This window comes from Plectrocnemia conspersa, unplaced genomic scaffold (genome assembly GCF_051122295.1).
Source record: "Plectrocnemia conspersa isolate PC_06_02 unplaced genomic scaffold, ASM5112229v1 ptg000012l, whole genome shotgun sequence".
Classification (NCBI taxonomy): Eukaryota; Metazoa; Arthropoda; class Insecta; order Trichoptera; family Polycentropodidae; genus Plectrocnemia; species Plectrocnemia conspersa.
The window spans coordinates 31,543,848-31,565,857 of NW_028277176.1; the positions used below are offsets into that span (position 1 = coordinate 31,543,848).

The following is a 22,010-nucleotide window of genomic DNA, read 5'->3' on the forward strand; positions in this document are numbered from 1 at the left end:
GTTAATATGTGACATTGAAGACATCAGACCTGAAGTCTATTCTGTCTATTAGAATCATTTATATATAAGGTTTCGCTTTTGAGCTTTAAAAAGTATAAAATATATTTTTTTTAAATAATTAAATACAGCAAAATTGTGTTAATGAAAAAATAATATTATTTTTACATTCAAAATCTATTTATATATGTATGTATCTAATCTTTATGGTAAAAAATATTGTTGGAAAGTAGTATTTAACTCATGTAAAAATAATATGTTTCAATACCATCTCAGTCTCTCAACATTTGTATGTGTTTATATTATTAATCAACCCCTATATGCTCGCATTTTATTTAATTACAAAACACCCCTCACGTAGGTGTTCGTTGTTCGTTGACGTTTTATTTAAAGTCCCGATACCGCATCGATTTGGGTAGAAGCGGGTAGTTTAGTAGCAAGTTACAAGTATTTCAATTACGTCGATGTAAAACGCAACTGGTGCGAATCGTCGAACATTCCATTCGAGAGGGGCACGCATTTTTCCTCTGACAGATTCGCCCCGACAAATAAATTCCGATGAGATTTTTTCACCCGCGACCCCAACCCTAACCCTGTGCAAGGTTTCGCACTGTAACGCCCGTTTACAACGAAAACATCTCAAGTCACATACGCGACAAGGACATATGGTTGCGACGACTCCGTAAACATATATTATTATTTTCGCGAGAGTTTTAAAATCCCTCATAGTATTGTCTGCGTCACGTAGTCTCCGAGTAGTCTCCAAAAATCGGGTTTAACTCTTGGATTCTGGACGGAAAGGCATCTTGATCTAAGCTTGGCTTAGCTTTGATTGGTGCGACTTAGACTAAGCGGTATATTAAGTCTTTATGATATTATCTGTTACATGATTTTAAGAATTGATTGCTCTTTTGTAACGGTCAAGCAGCTAGAGATTTGGCAACGCTGTCACTGAGCACTTTTGATTGGCGTGTCAGGCGCATTCCACTAACTTTGTCTACACTTGTATTGCTTTCATTTGGCAAAATGCATTATTTTGTGTTTTTGTAGACAAAAACTGTGTATAAACCGATTTTAAAATAGCCCTAATCCACTCAAAATATTCGATTGGCACATGAGCTTATAGCGTGACAAATATACTTTTATTTTGAAAAGTAATTGCGACAAACTTAATCTCACTTTCAAACTAAACTAATCGATTCTAATATAGGTTTACAGCAAAATTTTGTACAACACAGTAAAAATCTGTTAAAAAAATATATTAAAAATAACTAATAATACTGCTAAAAAAATATAGAAATTAAGCTCATTATATTTACATATTATGCAACTCATATAAAAGCAGCGATTATTTTTAAGTTATTCAGAAATATATGTTCCAAAATCATATCAAAAGAGCCGCATTGAAAATAACTACAAAAACTGTATATATTTTAAGTGAGAACATCACTTTTTTATGGATATTATGTTCAACTTTTTGTGGTATAACATTATTATTCTAAATCGGCATAATCAGTCGTTTTTATAAAACACAATAATATACATTTTAATTTAATGATCAATTATGAATTTTCGTTATCAAATATCAATTCTTACAACTTCCTTCAGTTTAGTGTATTTGTACTCAAAATATTATATATATATATATATATATATATATATATATATATATATATATATATATATATATATAATTTATATTAACCTAACAATATAATATATGTAGATATACGAGCTAATAAAAATAGCTGTATACCTTTTTGCCGTACATTATATATTATAACTGTACTTTTTTATTAATTGTATCGTAAATTATTATTTGTCTATATATTACGCAATATAAACATAACTCAATAATAGCATTAACTAGTCGTATATTATCCGATTTCCTCCCATGTTTTTTTTCCATAGATTGAAATCAATACCCAAGTAGCAATCCGACTCGACGGGAGGTCATAAAAATATTTTCTTCATCATTATTTAGTACTTCCTTACAATCAACTTCTGTATTAGAACCGTTCGGATGTCTACTTTTTAATAACCGAGGGTGGGTGCAGACAGGTGGAATTCGAGCGACACTTTTTTTCTAAACTCCAATATAAACTTTGCGCCGATTCGTCACAGGGTGGTTTCCATCTGTTAACCCTCCGGCGAGTAGCCGTTTGATCGCCGGGACCCCAGCGCGATCAAACGAACATGACAATTGATTAAGAGGGGAGGGGGGCACTTTTTAATTTAAAACTCACCCCCGCGACTTATTGCCGACGTGAAAGAATTTCTAAACTGTCTATCGACCCCGAGAGTGGGCGTGAAACACTCCCACGACTCCGTGTAAAATTCAACCCTCCCCGACTGCCTAAAACTGTAGAAATAATTACCCTGAAATTATTTCATGGGCTCGAATGAATATTTTTGTCATACATGAGCGCCAGGCTCGCCCTTTACTCGTTTTGGAGCGTAGACACGTGCCACTTACGCAGGACCGAATCGGTAAATATTTGTACACACGTGAGAAATGTATAAATTTAAATATCACGTTTCATTGGTTATGGAAATTGCTCCCAAGTTCAAATTCTATAAGTGGTGATTATTAAAATTTTATTTATCACTGAATTAACAAAAACAATTCTATAAATAAAAGGATAGAAAAACTTATAATTTTATCTTGATAATATTTATACGAAGTAGATTGATGAAGTCATTTTACCATTAAAAAATAAAATTAATTTTTAATATTTTATAATTTTTTATATGTATCATTCACATAGTATTTTTTTATAATATGGATTTTTTTATATTTACCTCTCTATATCCTCTACGAATATTGTTCTTTAACTTTGGAAGAAATCTAGGCTTATGAACAAAAACTTTATTTTTTAGTGTTTCTCTAAAAAAATGTTTGTTTTTTAAGAATTTTAATCTGTATTTTATAAAACTACGATTTTTTAAATTTTATTTTTCGTAAGAAAAATGATTTCCTTTTAAAAAACATATATTTGTAATAGTTTATCTTACAAAAAAATACATAAAATTAGTTTTAGCCCAAGAAAAAATTGTACGTATTGACAAAAAAAAAATCGAAATTTCTGGATCTTATTCTTTTTTTTTGAAAATTTTCCATACAAGCTGCAATGATAACTGAGCTCAGAGCTCCCAAATTTTGCTACTAAATACAGTAAAAATAAATTCTACTTTTACTTACAGAACCTAAAAGTAAAAATTAATAATATATATCACTAAAATACTAATCTAGAATTTTTATTTAAATTGAATAACACATCGAAATATATGATTTATTTATTTGGATCATAGAACTGTATCTTATAATATTGAATACATTATTAAAATTTCGGATTTTACGATAAATTTTTGATACATTGATATTTTTAATTCTGCGTTCCATTTCTAAAAACCTAAATAGTATATATATTCGATAGAATCTGAGATAATTTTTTGCAGCAATATATGTAATTTTAGAAACATTCTTAGAAATTTAGATAAATTCATTTAAATTGCATTTTATATTATTTTGCAATTTATATTAAAATATTACATTTTATAATGTTGAAATAATAAATATTTTTGAAAAATATCTAGTTTTTGGCAAATAATTTAGTTAATATTTTTTATTTATTATTTTAGTGAAAAGTAAACATAGTCGTACATTATTTTGAACAGGTTTTTTTTCAGTTGCAGATCAGTTCTGTTTCGTCTTCGGTCGTGTAACAGCCCCAAATTAAAATTATCAATGAATTTATTACAATTGTATGAAATATTTGTGGACAGACAAAATATATTAAATTTTTACTAATCAAACGTAATAAGACATCTACACAAATTTGGGACGGTGTCAAATCGCAGCGTTTGGGTGCCATGATAGATGCTTAGCTTTAACTGACTTCGAAAAAATTATGTAGTAGTTAACAATAGTCTCTGGAACGATTTCATTATTAATCCCAAACAAAAATTGTACCAGAAAAGGGTAGTGTTGAACTTTTAAATTTAATGCGCCAAAGAAGTTTATAAATAGTGTTGAAAATTGAATTGAAAAACAGAATTCAGTTAACAAAAATGCATTTTCCACAATTTTACAATAACTATAATTTATTTCGATGCTTTAACTTTAATCCTGTGAAAGAAGTTTACACATATATAAATAAGATTTTCACCGTAAATTTACAGATTTTTATATAAATTTATAATCATTAATTAAAATAACATAATTAATTAAAAATTGAATATTGAAATTTTATATATCAATAGTCAATATAATTTAAACAATAATAATGAAAAAAATATCTAACGGAAACTATGTAGTGAAAATATGGAAAAAAAACTTTTGATGAATACAGTTATAAAACTATTATATTGAAAATGGTATTCAGTAAAAAAATCACAAAAAATAATTTTATCAAAAAAGACTCTTAATTTTATGTTATATTTTATTTTATTTAATCGTACATATAACATATTTTTACTACCTCATTGAACGTACATTATAGTACATTCTTTATTTTATATATTTTCAATTTAGGTTTTAGGTTTTATATACGTAAAATATACCGGTTTATATACACGATACGTGAACGTGATAATGTAGATTTTATACATATCAGATTATTTGCTGTCGGCAAACTATTGTAAAACGTCAAATTCAATATAAAAAGTAATATTTCAAGTGCCTCCATCAAATTTAACATGTCCAATATCCATCGCATTAGCCCGACGCAGGACCGAATCGGTGATAACATTAATTTTTATTGTTATAGAATTGCGTTTTGCAACGGCGTCTATTAGCATACGTATAAACCACACCGCAGCCTCCAATTAATATAAATCTCCGCAGCTAGGTGGTAAAAACGACGTGTTTTACTGTCTCGAATCGAAAGAGCACGTCGCTAACGACGTGATAAATACTTTAATTTCTCAATTCCGTTTTCATTAATAATAGGGAATAGGCGTAAAGGCGATTCGGCCACGCTTTTTACGGAATATCCAGATAAAAATATTCGCCCACATGCCCAGATAGATAGACGATTGCCCACGCGCTCTTCTTTCAAACGCGTGTTTGTTTTATTTTACTTTAATTTCTTTTTTATTATTGCTTTTTATGGCTCGCTTTTTATCCTTTCGCTTCGTAATAACACATGTAGAATTTACGAGTACTTCCGATGCAACCCTTCATACTCTGTAGTAAGACGATATGGTGATGTCTCAACCGATCGCATGTGACTGATGCCCGTTATGTACACATGTGTGTGGTCTTTGCTCAGAGGTTTCGAACGTTAATCGTTTTGCATTTAATTTATAATTATTTAAACATACATAATAACGATCACCTTTTCCTTAGTGCATTTAGTCTTAGATCAAGCTTATCCTACAATTAAGAATAGTGACAATCTAAAATAGTACGATTCAACTCATCCACAAAAACACACCAAAAAAAATGATGCACGCCCCCCACTCGAAAGTCGGATTCTAAAGATCCGCCAAAACTGTCCAAACTTGCTACCAGTGAAGCTCACAACAAATCAACTGACATAATTAAATTGCGAAAAATGCAGTCTTTTACTTCGATTGTTTAATTTTCAAAAAGGCAATCTAGCTTTAGAACATGTATCTAAATATAAATTAATTTCAAAAATTTATAAGGGCGGATTATTAACTCTTTGCAATTGAAATTTGCAAGCATAAGTATTGCAAATATTTTATTAACATTTTAAATAAATATTCATAATGTCGGAAACACCCGTAATTGTTGTTACTAAATCAACTGAATTAAATCTATATACTTAAAAAAAATGGTATCAAAAGTTTGAGAAGCACTGCTCTGGTGTATTTCTGGTGTATCCACTAGCATTTCTAAAGAAGTGCACTAAAAGGTATGTAGTAAACGCTATGCGAACAGGTAATAAAACCTGATTCACACATTCAAATAAATGACGACGTTGTCGTGATAGAATTATTTGTAATATACCATAATCTATAAAAAGAATATTGATAAGATAATCGTAAACTAAAAGGGACGTTGAATTTTGCTAATTTTTATTTGAATATATAAATTAAAACACTACCGTAATGAATTACTTATTTTAGATAATTCAGTCAGAAACCTACTTCCACTACTTCATCAAGAACTATCTTCGCTTTCGACTTGGAATAACGCACCAAGCAGAACCAGGTAAAATCTACCGATGCCAATACCTTCCCTCTTTAAACAATCACCTAAGTTCTAAGAGTGCAACTTGCTCTTCGAGAAGACTGAGATGACGCAGTACTACTACAATAACAGATACGTATATATTAATTAATGCACAATTCGATCAAAAATCGCATCGCGTTAATTTCTAAAATTTCTTTACAGCTTAGACTGAGGTGTTTTAGGAAGATATACTTTTGTCGATGACTTGATAGTCTAGCAAGAATACAGATTTTTTGTATCTATTTTATATTAAGACGTTAGACTTTATTATGCGGAGCGCGTGTCACTTTAATATTCTATTGAAGATTTTCGTCCTCGAATATGTCCCCATTTTCCAGAATTTATGGCGCCAGTCCACCACACGCTGCAGCACATCATCCATAAATGTGGGAGAGCGAGGTTAAGACCCAAACCCTTGAGGAGATGTGACCTCTTGGGCTGGCCGTCTGAGATAACGCGCGAGGTACTACCTAGGACGAACAAAGCATAGCAGAGTAACGCAAGCATGGCTAAAGGCAGCATATACACCACCCATAGATCTAGGGGGGGGGGATACTGAGATGATGCGCATTGCATGCAGTACAAATCAATACAGGCCAGCCAACGAGAGCATATCTCGCCGAGGAGAAATACTAATACAACTCCAATAACATACTTAGTACTAAGGGGAGTGGGAAACCCCTCACCCGGCTGTCAAAAGCTGGGTGCCCACCCATAAGGGTTGGACTCGTAGAGCTTTAGTACTGGTAACGGCAGTGGTGCACGCAATGGATAACACCTAGCTATACTTCAGTCCAGAATATAAAGGAAACAAAGTACTCTTTGTTGCTGGAAATAATTTTAATACAATTTCAAAGACATCTCTACAAAAATCGAATGGATCGTATTTGTATTTGAATCCTAGTGCCTTTTTGCTAAAACTTTAAAATAAAATTTATTGCAATCTCGACGTAACGTTGCTTTTAACACTTTTTTATGTTGCTAAGGATGGTGATAGCACAATTAATCTTTTTAAGGTATTGATCAAAGTATTCAAACCGAATTTCGGTCAATAAGAGAGCGAAATAAGTCAAAAATTCACGTCAAAAGCAATAAAATCGTGTCGGCGTCGTCGTAGTGGGAACGCTCGGTAACGAGCGTTCCCACTACTCTTCTATTCATCAAAATTTGGTTTAGTAGTACTTTCTTCAATTCTCACTTCTTGAAAGTCGTACTATTATTATAAAAAGCCATAGAATGAGTATTACCACTGCGACGGTGATTTTATTGCTTTTGATATGAACTTTTGACTTTTGAGAAGTGAAAGTTTTTTTAGCGTACCCCTATTTATCGTACTATCTTCAATTCTCACTTCTTGGAAATTGTAATATATTATACTATACACCGCAAAATAATTTTAAAATAATTTTAAATATATACAGTCCGTCCAAGATGTGAACGCTCATCGATATAGTATTGGTGAGAACTATTTTAGGGTGACCATGTGAAATTACACGTTAAATTAATTTTTCCTTTCTTAATTCAATTTGTTGGGGAAAATGTAAAATATCACTTTCTTGCTTATTTTGTTAATTTATATACATATTTAACTAAAAACATGAGTGCAGTTTTGGAATCACTCTCTAGATTGAATATCTGTTTAATCTAATATTTAAAAATATTAATAGAATATTACAGTAATTATTTTTTTGATTACAAAATACCACAACATTACAATAATTTATAATAAAAATATTACACATTTTAATTTTTAATTCAATTTCCAACGTATGGTCTCCCTACCCTCAAAAATTTTCCTATCGGTGTAAACAAATTTGCGGATAACTGTATATGTATGCATGCATGCGTACACGCACTCTTATAATGAGCGTTAACATCTTGGATGGACTATACATAGGTACGGGAAGAAATAATAAATAAATGACATAAATCACGCAACTTTTTGTCTTTTTGCCGATAGATATTTTTATCAGCTTTTACAAGAGATTTGTAATAAAAATAGCACAGGTTTAAAATAAAATTTTATTTTTACTCTCAGAGTTTTGACAAAAATATCTATCGTTATCATCAGGAGGTCATCTTTGGCGAACTTTATTTATAACACAAAATTAATGAAATTGACACGTTTTAAAAGAATTGTATTATTACTTACAAATTACAACTAATCTGCTTTGTGATAGTATTATTAGCTAGTATAACGAAAAATGGTACACCAAAAATATAATACAAATCCTTACTTGATATAATCAGATGTTGCTGAAAAAGTATGCTACCTTATAGTAAAAAAAAACAAAAGAATAATATAAATTAATTAATTATTCGTAATTTTATGTGAAGCATATTATTTCATTTGTTATATGTATATACATAATTTATGTCAGAAAAATATTAAAATTTTAATTAAAATGTTGACAATCGCTCGACACAAGTATTTTAGTAGGGCCAATTACCATCTTAAAAGTGATAAATTAACAAGGGGTCACCAGATGCTTGCAAGAACACCAACCAAGCTCAGGCTTCTCAAACGTTCCGCTACTTGCGCTCTAATGTAATCTTCTAAATTATATTTAAAAAATCTTACTTGTTTCATCGCCGAAAATACAAGCAATCAAAGCTTCACTTCAGATAATGTATATTTTTTTAAATAATTAATTGTTACCGGAAAAGGTTTCGAAACTGGTCCAATAGGAATTCGATGAATTTTTCGATAATTGACTAAAAACTCGGACCCCTCTGAGCTCCGGACGAATTTCATACCAATTAAGTTGTGAAGATCGTAAATACCCCCAAAACAAATATTTATATAGTCTTTGGGATCACACGGCGAAACGGTCGAACAAAAAAATTCTTCCTCTCGTAATTATTACAAAACAGATAAGAACAAAAAAACATTCATGATCATCTATCTTTTTATTTCACATTATTAAATATTATGTTCAATATTTTAATTTATTTTTTACATATGTATATATAATATAATAGTATAATGTGACTACTTACAATTAATTCGTTTCTACACATGGGATATGGATTTTTAATAAATTATAATTTATTTTAGTTTTTTATATATATATATATATAATAATAATATAATGCTCTTTTTGTATTTATTGTAATATTATATATACTCGCAAGATTTATCTATTTACATTTATTTACAAAATCAATTTAATACGTGTCCACAAAATAAATATCAACATATCGAAAAAATACATAAAATGAACACATATAATTAAGTATATAATACTGAAAAAAACAACATAATATCTTAATATAATAAAATAAAAACACATAATTATCACTATCTAATATTTATGTGTATATAAGTTTTGTACCACAAAATATTGCATCGATTTTGGCTCTATTTTTTTATAATAATATTTATAATAATATATAAATAAATTTTAAATAATTGAACTATTTTTATTATTTACAGTGATTTTTATTTATACTTGTTCGCTTTATTTAAAAATGCATAATTTGTTCTAATCGACGGATCGCGCTAGTTAAATACCATATTATACTTATAACCACGTCAGCATTTCTCAATCTGTGTGTGTGTTTATTTTATTTTTCAGTCTCAAAATTTATTCGTTCGATTTTTTTTTAGTTTCAAGCGCTGTTCTCTCGAGATTCTCTCGCGTGAAGTTCTTGAAGTTCTTCTTCTTCTCGGCTCAAAGGTATTGTACTGTGGTTGTAGAGGCCTTGGGCCATCAGCTGAAGAGCCAGAGGGTTCTTCTGGCCGCTGGCTTTTTTTATCTTTGCTCTTTTGTTCTGAAACCAGATTTTGATCTGAGCTTCGTTCAGACCTAATTCGGCTGACAACTGCTGTCTTCTTCTTTCTGTCAGATAACGATTTTCGGCAAACTCGTGCTAGAGAGACAAAACATAAAAAAACAAATTAATATATTATAAGAAAATCATTTCACAAATGTGTGCTCTAACCCAGTGCTCCCAACGCTAAGATTTGTGTTTTTTCTCATTGATAATATCTTCTAAGATTTTTAATTTCTTAGTAATAAACCTAGATTGTAAAATATATTCGTCCCATTTTCTTCGCTTGGTGGCTGAACATTCATTTTCGTAATGTGCAGATTTTTTTACGCGGCAATATGGCGACAGTCTGCCTCGTGAAATGAGATAACAACGCTTCTCTGAACGAGATCAAGAATTTATTCTCAAAAAGGGTGTGCTTTACCGAAGAGGTTTTTGTTCTGAGAAGCTCCGATTATATTCTAAGCATCGCTTTTTCGTACTAATACCAACTTCTCATCAAATGTTTTTTTCTACTTATATAATATAACGTAAAAAATAAGTAGTGAGTTGAATAATAAATTCTAATGATTTCATCACCAGCGAAATATTTGTTAAAATATACTTTAATCCATGAAAATATGGCGACTGTCTGCCACGAATATAAAAAACGAGACAACGCCGCTTCTCGGAACAAGATAAATAAATGCGTCTTATAGAGGGTGTATTTTTCCGATTTCTAAAGGGTTTTGCTTTCAAGAATTCCTATCTGATATTAATGGATTTGAGCCACGCTCCAGTCAATAGAAATTAAGTTAAATCACAGAGAGGGCTTTTATTATTTGATTTCATTAAAAAATGTTTTTATTTTGCTTATCTAAGATGTTAAAAAAACATTCAAAATTGAAATAGCACTTAAACATAAAAAAATCCATAATCAATAAGCAAATAGATTCGAGAGAATTAATAGATGCTCAATCTAAAATAATTGCTTTTAAGGTGTGAAAATTAACGCTGAAACTGGTTATCTACATATTTAACATCTCGAATATGTGATAAAGCAAACACCAAGAGAACGATTAAGCATAAAGTAATAGAATATTTTTTAATAAAATTGAAATATAATCAAAATGCGTCACGAAGAAAAAAAATAATACAAAAACATTAAAATTAAATAATATGAAAAAAACCAGCTCCTCGTAACTGACGCTAAATGGACATAATGCCAGCGTATTATGGAGCTGGATGGTGATTCGGCTAATACGGGCGTCTTTACTCTAACAAGCATCAAAAGGGGATGCGATCGTGACTCTCAAAAACGTTCCAGAGCCTAATTTTTTTTGATCAATAAATTAATTGCTTTATGTCAGGTTGAGTAAATGCTTCTAAATTAGAATGTATAAATACTATTTAAACATTCAAATCTATTTTACGTAACATTTAGTACAAGTAATAAAAATTGAGTCATTTGAGTCGTTAAGAATTATAAATATAAATGGACTACAGAAAAATGTTTAGAATTTCTAATCACAAATTATAAATTAAAACATATTTTTATTTTAGATATTTTGAAAGTTTAATAATTTATTTAGCTTAATAGTAGCTAATCTTTTTTAGTAGATAAGGATAGATTTTTTTGCTATTGATCCAAATATAGTGACTTTTTACAGGAAAATATAAATTACCTCAGCACATTATTTAATTTATGCGATCATTAAAAAGTGTACCGTCGCGCGTCGTCGTCGTCGTCGACGATTGAATATGATTAATTAATTATTCAAATATTAATTACTTTTAATCTCGCCAATTGAGGCCCGCTGAAAGCAGTTCTTGGTCTTTTCTCTTCTTCCCTTGTCCCTGGACTTTTTTCGCCCGGAGTTTTCTTGGGTCTTCTCGTTCTAGGACCTGTTTTTAAAAATACACTATTTTAATAATTAGGAATATTTATTTTTAATAAAATTAATCATAAATAATAATCAGAACATGCACAACGTTTTCACATGCATTTTTTTCAATTAAAATGGCGGACGACGTTGTCGAGTCTCGCGATGCAATATCTTAACCAAGTTGATTGCAAAAATTGGCCAAAAATTGTTTAAGACATCACACCACGTGACACGCGACAATAGGATTCTTCGGGTTGTTCATGCATTATCCTTCGTGCTGGGACGTTTTTTTATATAATATATTGTAAATAACATCGAGTATTATTTGTGTACATAAATCATATTGATACATTACTTGCGGTTAGACCTAAAGATTTTTTGTTAATCTACTGATATGCTGTTGAAGGGTGAGGGTAGTTAAGCATCGAATCTGCTTTCTACTTACTTCTTCCTATAACAAAAAGAAAAGCAACAAATTAGTAATAGGCAAAGGCATCGAACACAAACGTAAAAATAATAATTATCATGCAAGATAAATTTAAACAGTAATTATGCATTTTATATATATACGTACTATTAATATGACAATTTTAAATATTTTTTATTTTATTTTTTTAAGCGACTGATATGTCCATTATATAGATGAAACATCGCCATTGATGAAACATTAACACTTACATTATAATATTGTAAATTAATATATATGCTTTTTGAGTACAATAAAAAAAATTCTTTACAAAATTAACAGCTTATAAAAAATTGTATAAAATATGAAATTTGTGGTACTGAAAAAGTACATATGCATATGACAAACTTAAAAAAGCTAAGCATTCGTTTTTAAGCTACAAATTCGAATTTGCGAACTATACAGATTTTCTACTCAACTATGTAGAAACAACCATTTATCGAGTGCGCTGTTAATATTCTGTTATTAATGACACGTATGTTATTTTTAACGATATTTAAGTAATGAGAACATTATCGAGTTCGGCGTTAATACTTTGAAACCTATTAATTTAAAAAAATTGTGAATTTTGTTCGATTTTAATGTTTTTACGACCCAAGCCGTCAATTTCGCGACGCGTCTTGATGGATGCGAAATGATGCGAAGTGGAAAAAAGAAGACGAAAACGGAGACAGGGCAGGAGGCGCCGGCCGTAAAACGCGGGGGGTCTCTTTGTAATAATTAAAACATAAAGCGGCCCACTTTGATCCGATGTGAAATGGCTTTATTGGTCTCATTAAGGGGCCGCCGGGGCCGGATCGGGCTAATTGAGAAATTATGCCCGTGCGCTCTCCTCGATAACCGCTCACTATTTTTATGGTCTTATCCCGTGATTGCGGCCGATGTCATTGATGTGGTCCGGCGAATTCACCAAAGACATGCCGGTTAATGTGAGTAAAAACCAAGCCCACAAATCGATGGTTGTTGTGAGAAAATTTCACGAAAATTATCAGCGAGATGCGAATTACGCAAAATAAAAATCAGCGTATTCCCTTGACGGCATTAAACATTATTAGCGTTATTATTCATATTTTATGGCAACATGGTGTTTGGCTACGGGGCTTGTAATAATACTTTAGCTACTAGAGATATCTTTTGATTATAACATTATATTTACTTAGTAACACTATTCTCCGTTATTGATTTTACACATTTTTATCTGTGTTAATATTGTTTTTAACGAAATTTTGACTAAAATATAATAAAATATTCATATTAGAAAAATCAGGCAAAAGTCAAAAATGTTTTATAATATAAAATTTGTATATGGGATTTTGTTACAGAAATAGAGAAAGAGATAGGGATTTTGTAATAATTTGTATAAAGCTTTTGATAAAAAATATTTAAGTAAATTTGCCTTTAATTGAAATTTATAATAAAAAATAAATATATTATTTAAAAAAAACTAAAGTTTTGTAGTAAGTATGCAACAAAACTAGAAATTCAACAAAATATTTCATTACTAATCTATGGTTTTTCTGCATTTTGGTGTCACCGTGATTCAAAAATATATTATATATTCTTACAGTCATTCATACTTTGATGGTTACGGCACGATTTTACGAATTTTTGTCTAGTTTTATTGGATGAAATATTTAAAAATCGAATTTTGGTCAATAGGAGAGCGCAAAAACAATAAAAGCAATAAAATCGTGTCAGAGCCGTCGCAGTGGATACGCTGGGTAACGAGCGTTCCCACTGCGACGGCACGATTTTATTGCTTTTGACGTGGATTTTTGATTTCTAAGGAGTGATAATTGTTTTTTGCGCTCTTCTATTAGTCAAAATTCTGTTTATATGTATTGTATTTTATTAAATTCTGACTTTTTTAAAGTCGTAATATTATTATCTTATATATAATTGTTCTAAGCCGTCGTTATCGCTTCCGCTTCCGGACGCGCATAACTAAAAATGAAACATTTTCTGTTCAATTCTCTACTCTTTAAATCGTGTCGCATTGTATGAACGATGTATATTAAATAATACACGTAAACAAAAGAAATATATTTAATTATAATAATAAATAATAATAAAAATGTAATTTGCTTCATTGCTTTCCGAAGCACCGATAATGCATTCTGCTGTTTCGACCAATGAAAAATAAGCATTCAAATATAAAACAAGATGGCCGACAGTACCGTGACAACAGTTTTAAATAATTATTATTTAATAATAAAATTTTGCTACGCGACAATAATTTTCATTAATTCGTCATTTCTGTATATAAATAATCGGATTTCAATTTACCTAGGTGTGTTATAACTATGAAAATGAAATATATACATAATGTTTTGAGGATTAGAAGAATACATTGATTAAACTAGATAAACAAACATAAAACAATCCTAATGAAATCTTCAAATTTTGCTCCGGGCTCCGAGGCCGAAAAGTGAGTTTTTCTTTTTATATTACATAAACATTATCATTGCTTCCGATTTAATACACATATACGTTAGATTTGACTCAACGTTTAAAACGTACTTAGTATAAATAATTGTAATATGAACGCTGGATAACCGAGCGTCACAATATGACGTTAATTTTTGACTCCTGAAAGGATATATTTTTTGCGGTCTTCTATCGGTTTATTTCAAGTCTTAATATTGATATACAAGAATTGTAGTATGAACGCTAGATTATTTATCGTTCACTTTACGATAGCTATGTCATGATTCAATAACTTTTGACGTGAATTTTTGACTTCTAAGGAGTAATAATTGTTTTTGCTTTCTTTTATTGGTCAAGATTTGGCTTACTAGATTAAATTCGTAATATTATTTTTAAAAATATAGTCTACCGAACGTTGCTACTACGATGTCGACGGCACGATTTTATTGCTTTTGACGTGTATCTTCTGAGGAGTGATAATTGTTTTTGCGTTCTCTTATTTCAATTAAAATTTAAAATATTTCATACAATTTTTAGCTAGAAAAAATATATTAACTAGTTTATCAACATTTTTTATGTGATAGAATATTTTATTAAATGCAAACTGCTTTTTAAAATAATATTTATAAGTATTTTATATAAAAAAAAAAATTTTAAATCAGTTTAATAAGATAATTTGACATTATTCATGTATTATTTAGTTATTAGTACTAAAAGGTTACAAAAAAATCAAAATATTGCTATATAAATATTTTTACTTACCATAAAAAATCATTTTTATATACCATGAATAATTTAAACCTTGCCTAGTTTGATTCACAAATAAAAATCTAATGTTACTCAAGTCGTATCCAATCAACATCATATGATGCACCATAACAAGCTAACGTTTTTCTGACATGAAATAGTCTATAATTTGTCCATAACTTTCAACCAATTAAAACATAATAAAAATCAATATACGCTTTTTTCAAATAATATCATAAAATACAGTATTTGACGAGCGAACGTATAAAACTAATTAAAAACAATCACAGCATTTAATAATAGCCGTATTCCGCATGCGAGTCGATAAAACGCTTAGTTGATTCCCCGTAGTAAATATTTCGCGTCGTGTAAACCGCCACGAATATACATGTCTTTATGGCAAACGAATCGTTATTACCCCAGTCGACCGACCGTAGTAATTAAACTCGCATGATTCGCATTCAATTAGTATAAAATCGCTTTATAAACACACACGATTAAAAATCATTTTCGATTTCCGCGATTCGTTCGATTTTCGTTTGATGAAGCTTTCGCGTGGCCGCTGATTAAATTATATCCACATTAGTCAAATGCGGTATACCATATAGTATTATAATGCCGCTTTTATGGTGCGTTATAAAGTCATAAGATTTTTTTTCGAAGACCATCGGTCGGCTGTAAAGCGGGCGGCCCTTGTAATAAAAAATATTTTATTGATGTAATAACTCCCTTAATGGTGGCCATTAGATAAAATAAACAATATAATTATTGCCCCGAAAAAATACATTTTGTTTGCTTTTCGTGAAGACCGCCGCGAAAATTAACCGTTTAGTTAGTAGAATAAAAAAATAACGCCTGGAAGATCCGCTCGATCGCAAATAGCATTAAACTTTTTATATGAAATCAATACCGAAAGTTATAGCATTTTGTATTATAATAGTGCTGAATGGTAAGGACATAGTTTATGTTTAAAAATGTTTGTATTTAAAGAACACCAGGTGTGGCCCACTGTTCGCAGGTGGTCCATCCTAATCTGGGGGCCATCGGATGGAACACTGGTTAATTGGCGACAGGTGACAAATGTTTGAGACCCCTGCTACCAGTCTTCAAATATCCTCTAATTTATATCGAACTTTTTGTTTGTTTTTTCTATTCATCCATCGATCTACTTTCAATTCTTCAACAATAAAATCACTATTGATCACTACAAAATAGTTGTTTATCAATTGCTATAAAAATAAACTACATCCTTCTTAAACCCGATTGATCGATCGTTATTATCCGGAAGGATTTTTTAAGTCCTAGAGTTGCCGAGGTGGCACGTTGACAGGTATGTAGGCACAAAAACACCTATAATATAACATCTCGCTTTCGAATTCTACTCTTCTTTTTTTCTCTCTCTTCCTTCAAGAAGCTCGCGCACACAATGGGCCCACGCAAGTGAGAAATAACACTTCATACCATTGATTTATTTACGTTAAACTCACCAAATGCATTATTCCACCTCATTGTGTTCATCCCACAAGAGCGGCCACTCAAAAAGCTCTTTTTGAAATATTCCACGGCCTTTGTAACTTGGCTTCTTGTTGGGATTTGACGTCTTAATACACGCACTGACACGTCCCAATATTGATTTTTCATATTATAGTTATTATGATGTATAAATGATGGGTACCGGAAAGAAATGCATTTAAAATAACTAAATTCTGAAACTTTAATATTAAGTTTTTATTACAATAATTTAAATAAAATATATTCAATTTTATTTTATTTTATATTAAAGAAAGCTTTGAAGTTAGTTTAGAGTAAAACAATACATGTTTATTATATTTATTATTTTTTAACATAATATATGTATATTAAGATTATTTTTTTAATATTTTATAACTCAAGTTTAAAAAATAATGGTTTTATTACAGCGAAAAACACTAATCTAGTCAACCATAATATATTATATTATATTGCAACTTATAAACAATCAAAATAAATAAATAAATTCTGTTTTTTAATTTTTGTAACATCTAACCATTTCAATAATTTGCAACTAATAAATCTATATTTATTCAATACTATTCTAATCGCCTTTTTCTGTTATTTTAGAGGCATTGCTTAATCTGATTTATTTAGCATTGAAATAAGGCATGATAGTACTCCTGTGAATTGTTAATTTTATATTTACTCTTAATATAATTTCAGCATTAATAATAAATCATTACTTTGTAAAAGTATTTTTAAAATTAAAAAAATATGTATGATAAAATAAAAAAATCTTAAAATAAAATCTCTAAAATATAGAATTTTAAGAAGATGAGCTTTGTAGAACATGTTTTAGGTTTATAATACATTTAAGTAATTAACATTTTATACTAGACACTCGAAATTAATTATTTATAAATAGTACCTGTAAATCAAAATATACTAAATTTATAGATTCCTTTTTTAATAAGCTAAATACTATATTGCTTAAGAAATTAAGCAACATAGTATTAGCTTATTTAAATCCATAGAGCCAATTGCATTAAAATTAAAATTAAAAATATGTACCTACTTCTAATTTTTATATTTAATTTTCTTAATCAAAACATCCATTTTTTATATGATATTTAATGATTTTTAAGGAAATCAAAACTGTGTGCAAAAAATAATATTATCATTTGAACACAGATCATTTTCAACCTCTCGACGTTTCGCCAAAAAAATATTAGGTATCCTTTGGAGAAAAACATGGGAGCACAAATTAGTATAATATATGCAAATTAATATTATTATTTTATACAACTAATTTTTTTGTTCAATAGATTAATATTTTTTACGCGACTATATTTTTATTGCTACAATAAAAACAATAATATCAAAACGATCGCGCAATAAACTTATACAGATCATTTTTATTTTATATCATTTATTCTTCTCAACGCTTCGCCAAAAATATTTTTCAAGAATAAGATATTTTTTTTTTGCACAAATTAGTACAATTGATGCGTTTATTTATACACTACCTTGCTGTTTGTTATATAATATAATTATAAATTATATTCGTGTTACTTTTGAGACTTTTTTTCCGACATTTCGCCGAAAATGTTTTTCGGCATTATCAGGAGAATCGCATTAGTGCACATATCTCTGCACAAATTTATTATAAGCAACGCATTTCATCGAAAGAATTGCTTTTCTTAGAAAAAAATCGGTTTAACGATATTAATCAGTATGACTAATTTATTTCGCGCTTATCTGTGTATATAAATATATGTAAAAAATAATAAAACAATTATTTTTTTATTAAAATTAAATATTTATATTACAAAAAAAATTAAAAATATTTTTCTTTCTCTGTTTTATTATTTTTTATTATATAAAATAAGATCTCGAAGTACTCTAGTACAGAAATAATAGTTTAATATGACATATAATCCAATGTTATTTTCAAATACTGTTTCAACTGATAAAATATTTATAAATAAATAAACAAATCATCAAAAATGTTTGCTATGCTGATGACACGGTATTTTTAAAGACAGCAAGTTTTTTATAATATTTAAGTGAAGCAACACAATAACTTGTTGCTTACCAATGGAAATTTCATATAATTTATCATTTTTTAAATATTCACCGCGTCTGGAAAATCATTATATTCATTAGATTTCTTAATATGGCTGAGAATTGCCATAATGTTTGACTCAATTCTAGCTATGTCATACATGTATGACATAAAACGATTTTACAATATAATTATCTATGTAAAAAAAAAAATTAAATACATTACTAGAAAAAGTTAAAAAATAAATAAATGATTTACTACTTTTGATTCGTAGTTAACGATATTAAAACATCCCAATATTAATACCGCAACTTAGATAGTACCATAAAGCTGTATTCGGAAACATTAAAATATTATTAAAAAAGCCTTAAGCATGAAAAAGTGCCTGCAGCTCGTATTTCAATATCAATTTGTATAATAGCTAAAGAATTTAAGATATTGCTTTCTTTGCAGCACAAAGTAAATTTGTAAATAAATTTAAGAAAATTTAATGGGCAATCACTCTACAGTTGTTGCCATAGCTGATTTTTATACTGATGAAGAAGTAGTAGCAGTAGAGAAACGCTTTCGCCTAAATGTGAAGTATCAAATGATTTCAAAGTCAAAGTTTTCGACGTCGGCATTGATAATCCACAGTTTGAGAAGCTCTCCCGCAGACAGCGTGTCTGATATTCGCCACAGCAGCGTCTTGGCAATCGTCCCGACATGTTCTGTCACAATACTGTTACGAGTCGTTTAACAGAGTCAAAAGTTCAGTAGCTTTCGTGGACGGCCAATCAAAACGTTTTGATCGGTGCGCGCATTTTGAAGAACTCATTTTAATCGGTTATTAGAAACTTAATACGATTCGACCGAGTGTGTGTATGTGTATTTGAAGAGTAGAAGTATAAGACGTTGAAGAACGTCTCGCGTGTGGTCCGCGCGTCACTGGTGACACGCGCATTAGCCGCGGGCGACATCGGGCGGATTGACCGGTCAATCTGCACAACAGAAGTCGACAACCAGCTCAACCAGGGATTGGAAACTATTTTTTAGATCGGATTAGAACACAGGCGAACGTCGGAGACGATTCATTGTAGCTTATCATTAGTCAAAGCTATACAATTCATAGATATTACAAAAAGAAACGGCAAAAGTTTCGCTGCACGGTTTCTTGAGTACATTGCATAAAAAAGTAAAACAATATTAAGATAAAATAAGTATTTCACTATTTTTTATACTTAATTAAATATATTTTTTAAAAATATCGTAGTATGATTGTACAAAGAAGGACTACGGTAAACTCGAATGCCGCGCGAAGAGCGATTAAAAATAAACAATTGCCTTCTGCATGAAAACGATCAATGTTAAACGAAAAAAATTGTAATTACTGAAGTACTGGTAAAAATAATTTTACATTGCCTAATTTTAGAGCAGAAGTAATCAAGAGTGCATATTCTAGCACCGGCGCACATAGCGTGGGCGTACAACGTCTGTAGAAAATAAATTAGAAAATTGAATCGTTTTAATATTTTTCAATTAGACAGTAGTTTTTATTTTTGGATGTGTTAAAATTCGTGGGTTTTAATGCCACATGAACCACGATTTAAAAATTTCTGTTATAGGTACATAAAATAATTTTATAATATCGATTTCGATCGTTCTCCTGAAATTAGGTTTTACTAGCTTTTACTAGTCATATGAACATTAATGTAAACTGGTGACTAATACCAGAAAGATCTAAGTTTCAATCCCATATGTATTAGTGATTATTATATAAATATAATTCTGGTTAATCAACACAGATTAGGTTTTCATAGATTTTTCTAATCTCACGTATAAATATCGTAATGATTAATTATGTATTAGGTATTAAAAATCTTCGTTTAATATAAAACTACATATAAACAAAATTTAAATTAATATTAATTAAAATATATTTATGGTGTATATTTCTAATATCGTACAAGTCAATAGTAAGTAAAGTACGTCAAAAACATAGGTTACTGCCATAATTTTTTGTTATTTTCTTTCATCATTATTGTGGGAATAAACATTAGTATTTTCTGAGATCATTTTTACTAAAATAAATTTGTAGAAAATTAATTAATCTCGTAAAGTTTGTTTGAATAACCAACTCATTGTTATTGCTTTCTGACTGGCTTTGAAATATTTCAGGCAATATTTCAACATCATTATGAGAAGAAAAGTAGCCACTACCGTTTGAAGTTGTAGAGGGAGAAGAATGTGCATTAGAAACGCACGCTCACTACATCATACATCATCCTTTCGTCATATTATGATTTATTCATATTTTCAACAGAATTATCATTACAAAAAACGCATTTTCGCAATTTCGTGATAATTAGAAAACGAAAATTTGACGGCATTTGATAGAGACGTGGCCAGCGAATGTCAAGTGAATAAATCGCATAGCGTCGATATTTATTTCTTAATTAATTTGGCAATATCTACTTTTTTATATGATGAGTAGAAAAAAAGAGAATATTTATCAGACGGCGAAATGGGAGGTCCGAGCGTCGCTACATCATTTATATCTTAATTGATTATTATAGCATAGCGATAAGCATAATTACGCATTCGAATTGGCCATAAAACATAGTTTGTACAAGGAAAATCGCGCAATAAAAGTATTGTGACTTGATTATCTTTACATGTTACTGGCAATGTGTATAATTTGCATATTTACACACGCATGATTTGATAACGGCGATAATAATTAATTCAATACAATTTCGCCAATCATACGGTCCACATATTTTTGTGAGTTGCGAATGTAATAAAATTATAATTTTGTGTATATGTTCATGTGCTATTGACTTCGCTAGTCATTCCAGAATATGAATCTATTTTGAGAGAAAATACTCATTCCAGACAGTCCAGAGAATGTCGTAATTACGCATTCAGCGTGCAACTTTTTTCTTCATTTCTAGCATCATAAAATCAATCTCTGATCTTGAGATAAAATTTTACTAATTATTATTTAATTGCCAG

The 22,010-nt window shown here is 29.8% G+C and overlaps 1 protein-coding gene across 3 annotated transcripts in view; it reads right to left on the reverse strand.

Annotated features, from left to right (window-relative positions):
- Window positions 1–9,665: 9,665 nt before the first annotated feature.
- The window catches only part of LOC148228993 (uncharacterized), a 59,773-nt gene continuing 47,428 nt past the window's right edge, over window positions 9,666–22,010 (reverse strand). For 2 of the 3 annotated variants that reach the window (XM_088200147.1, XM_088200148.1), the window contains exons 3-4: window positions 11,745–11,857; window positions 9,666–10,072 (exon numbers count right to left, since the gene is read on the reverse strand). In XM_088200147.1, the coding sequence (XP_088056273.1) occupies window positions 9,812–10,072; window positions 11,745–11,857 (374 nt within the window). In that variant the 3' untranslated portion in view covers window positions 9,666–9,811. Of the gene's footprint in view, window positions 10,073–11,744; window positions 11,858–12,193; window positions 12,290–22,010 lie in introns of those variants that run through there. The other variant, XM_088200149.1, reaches the window with a different exon arrangement.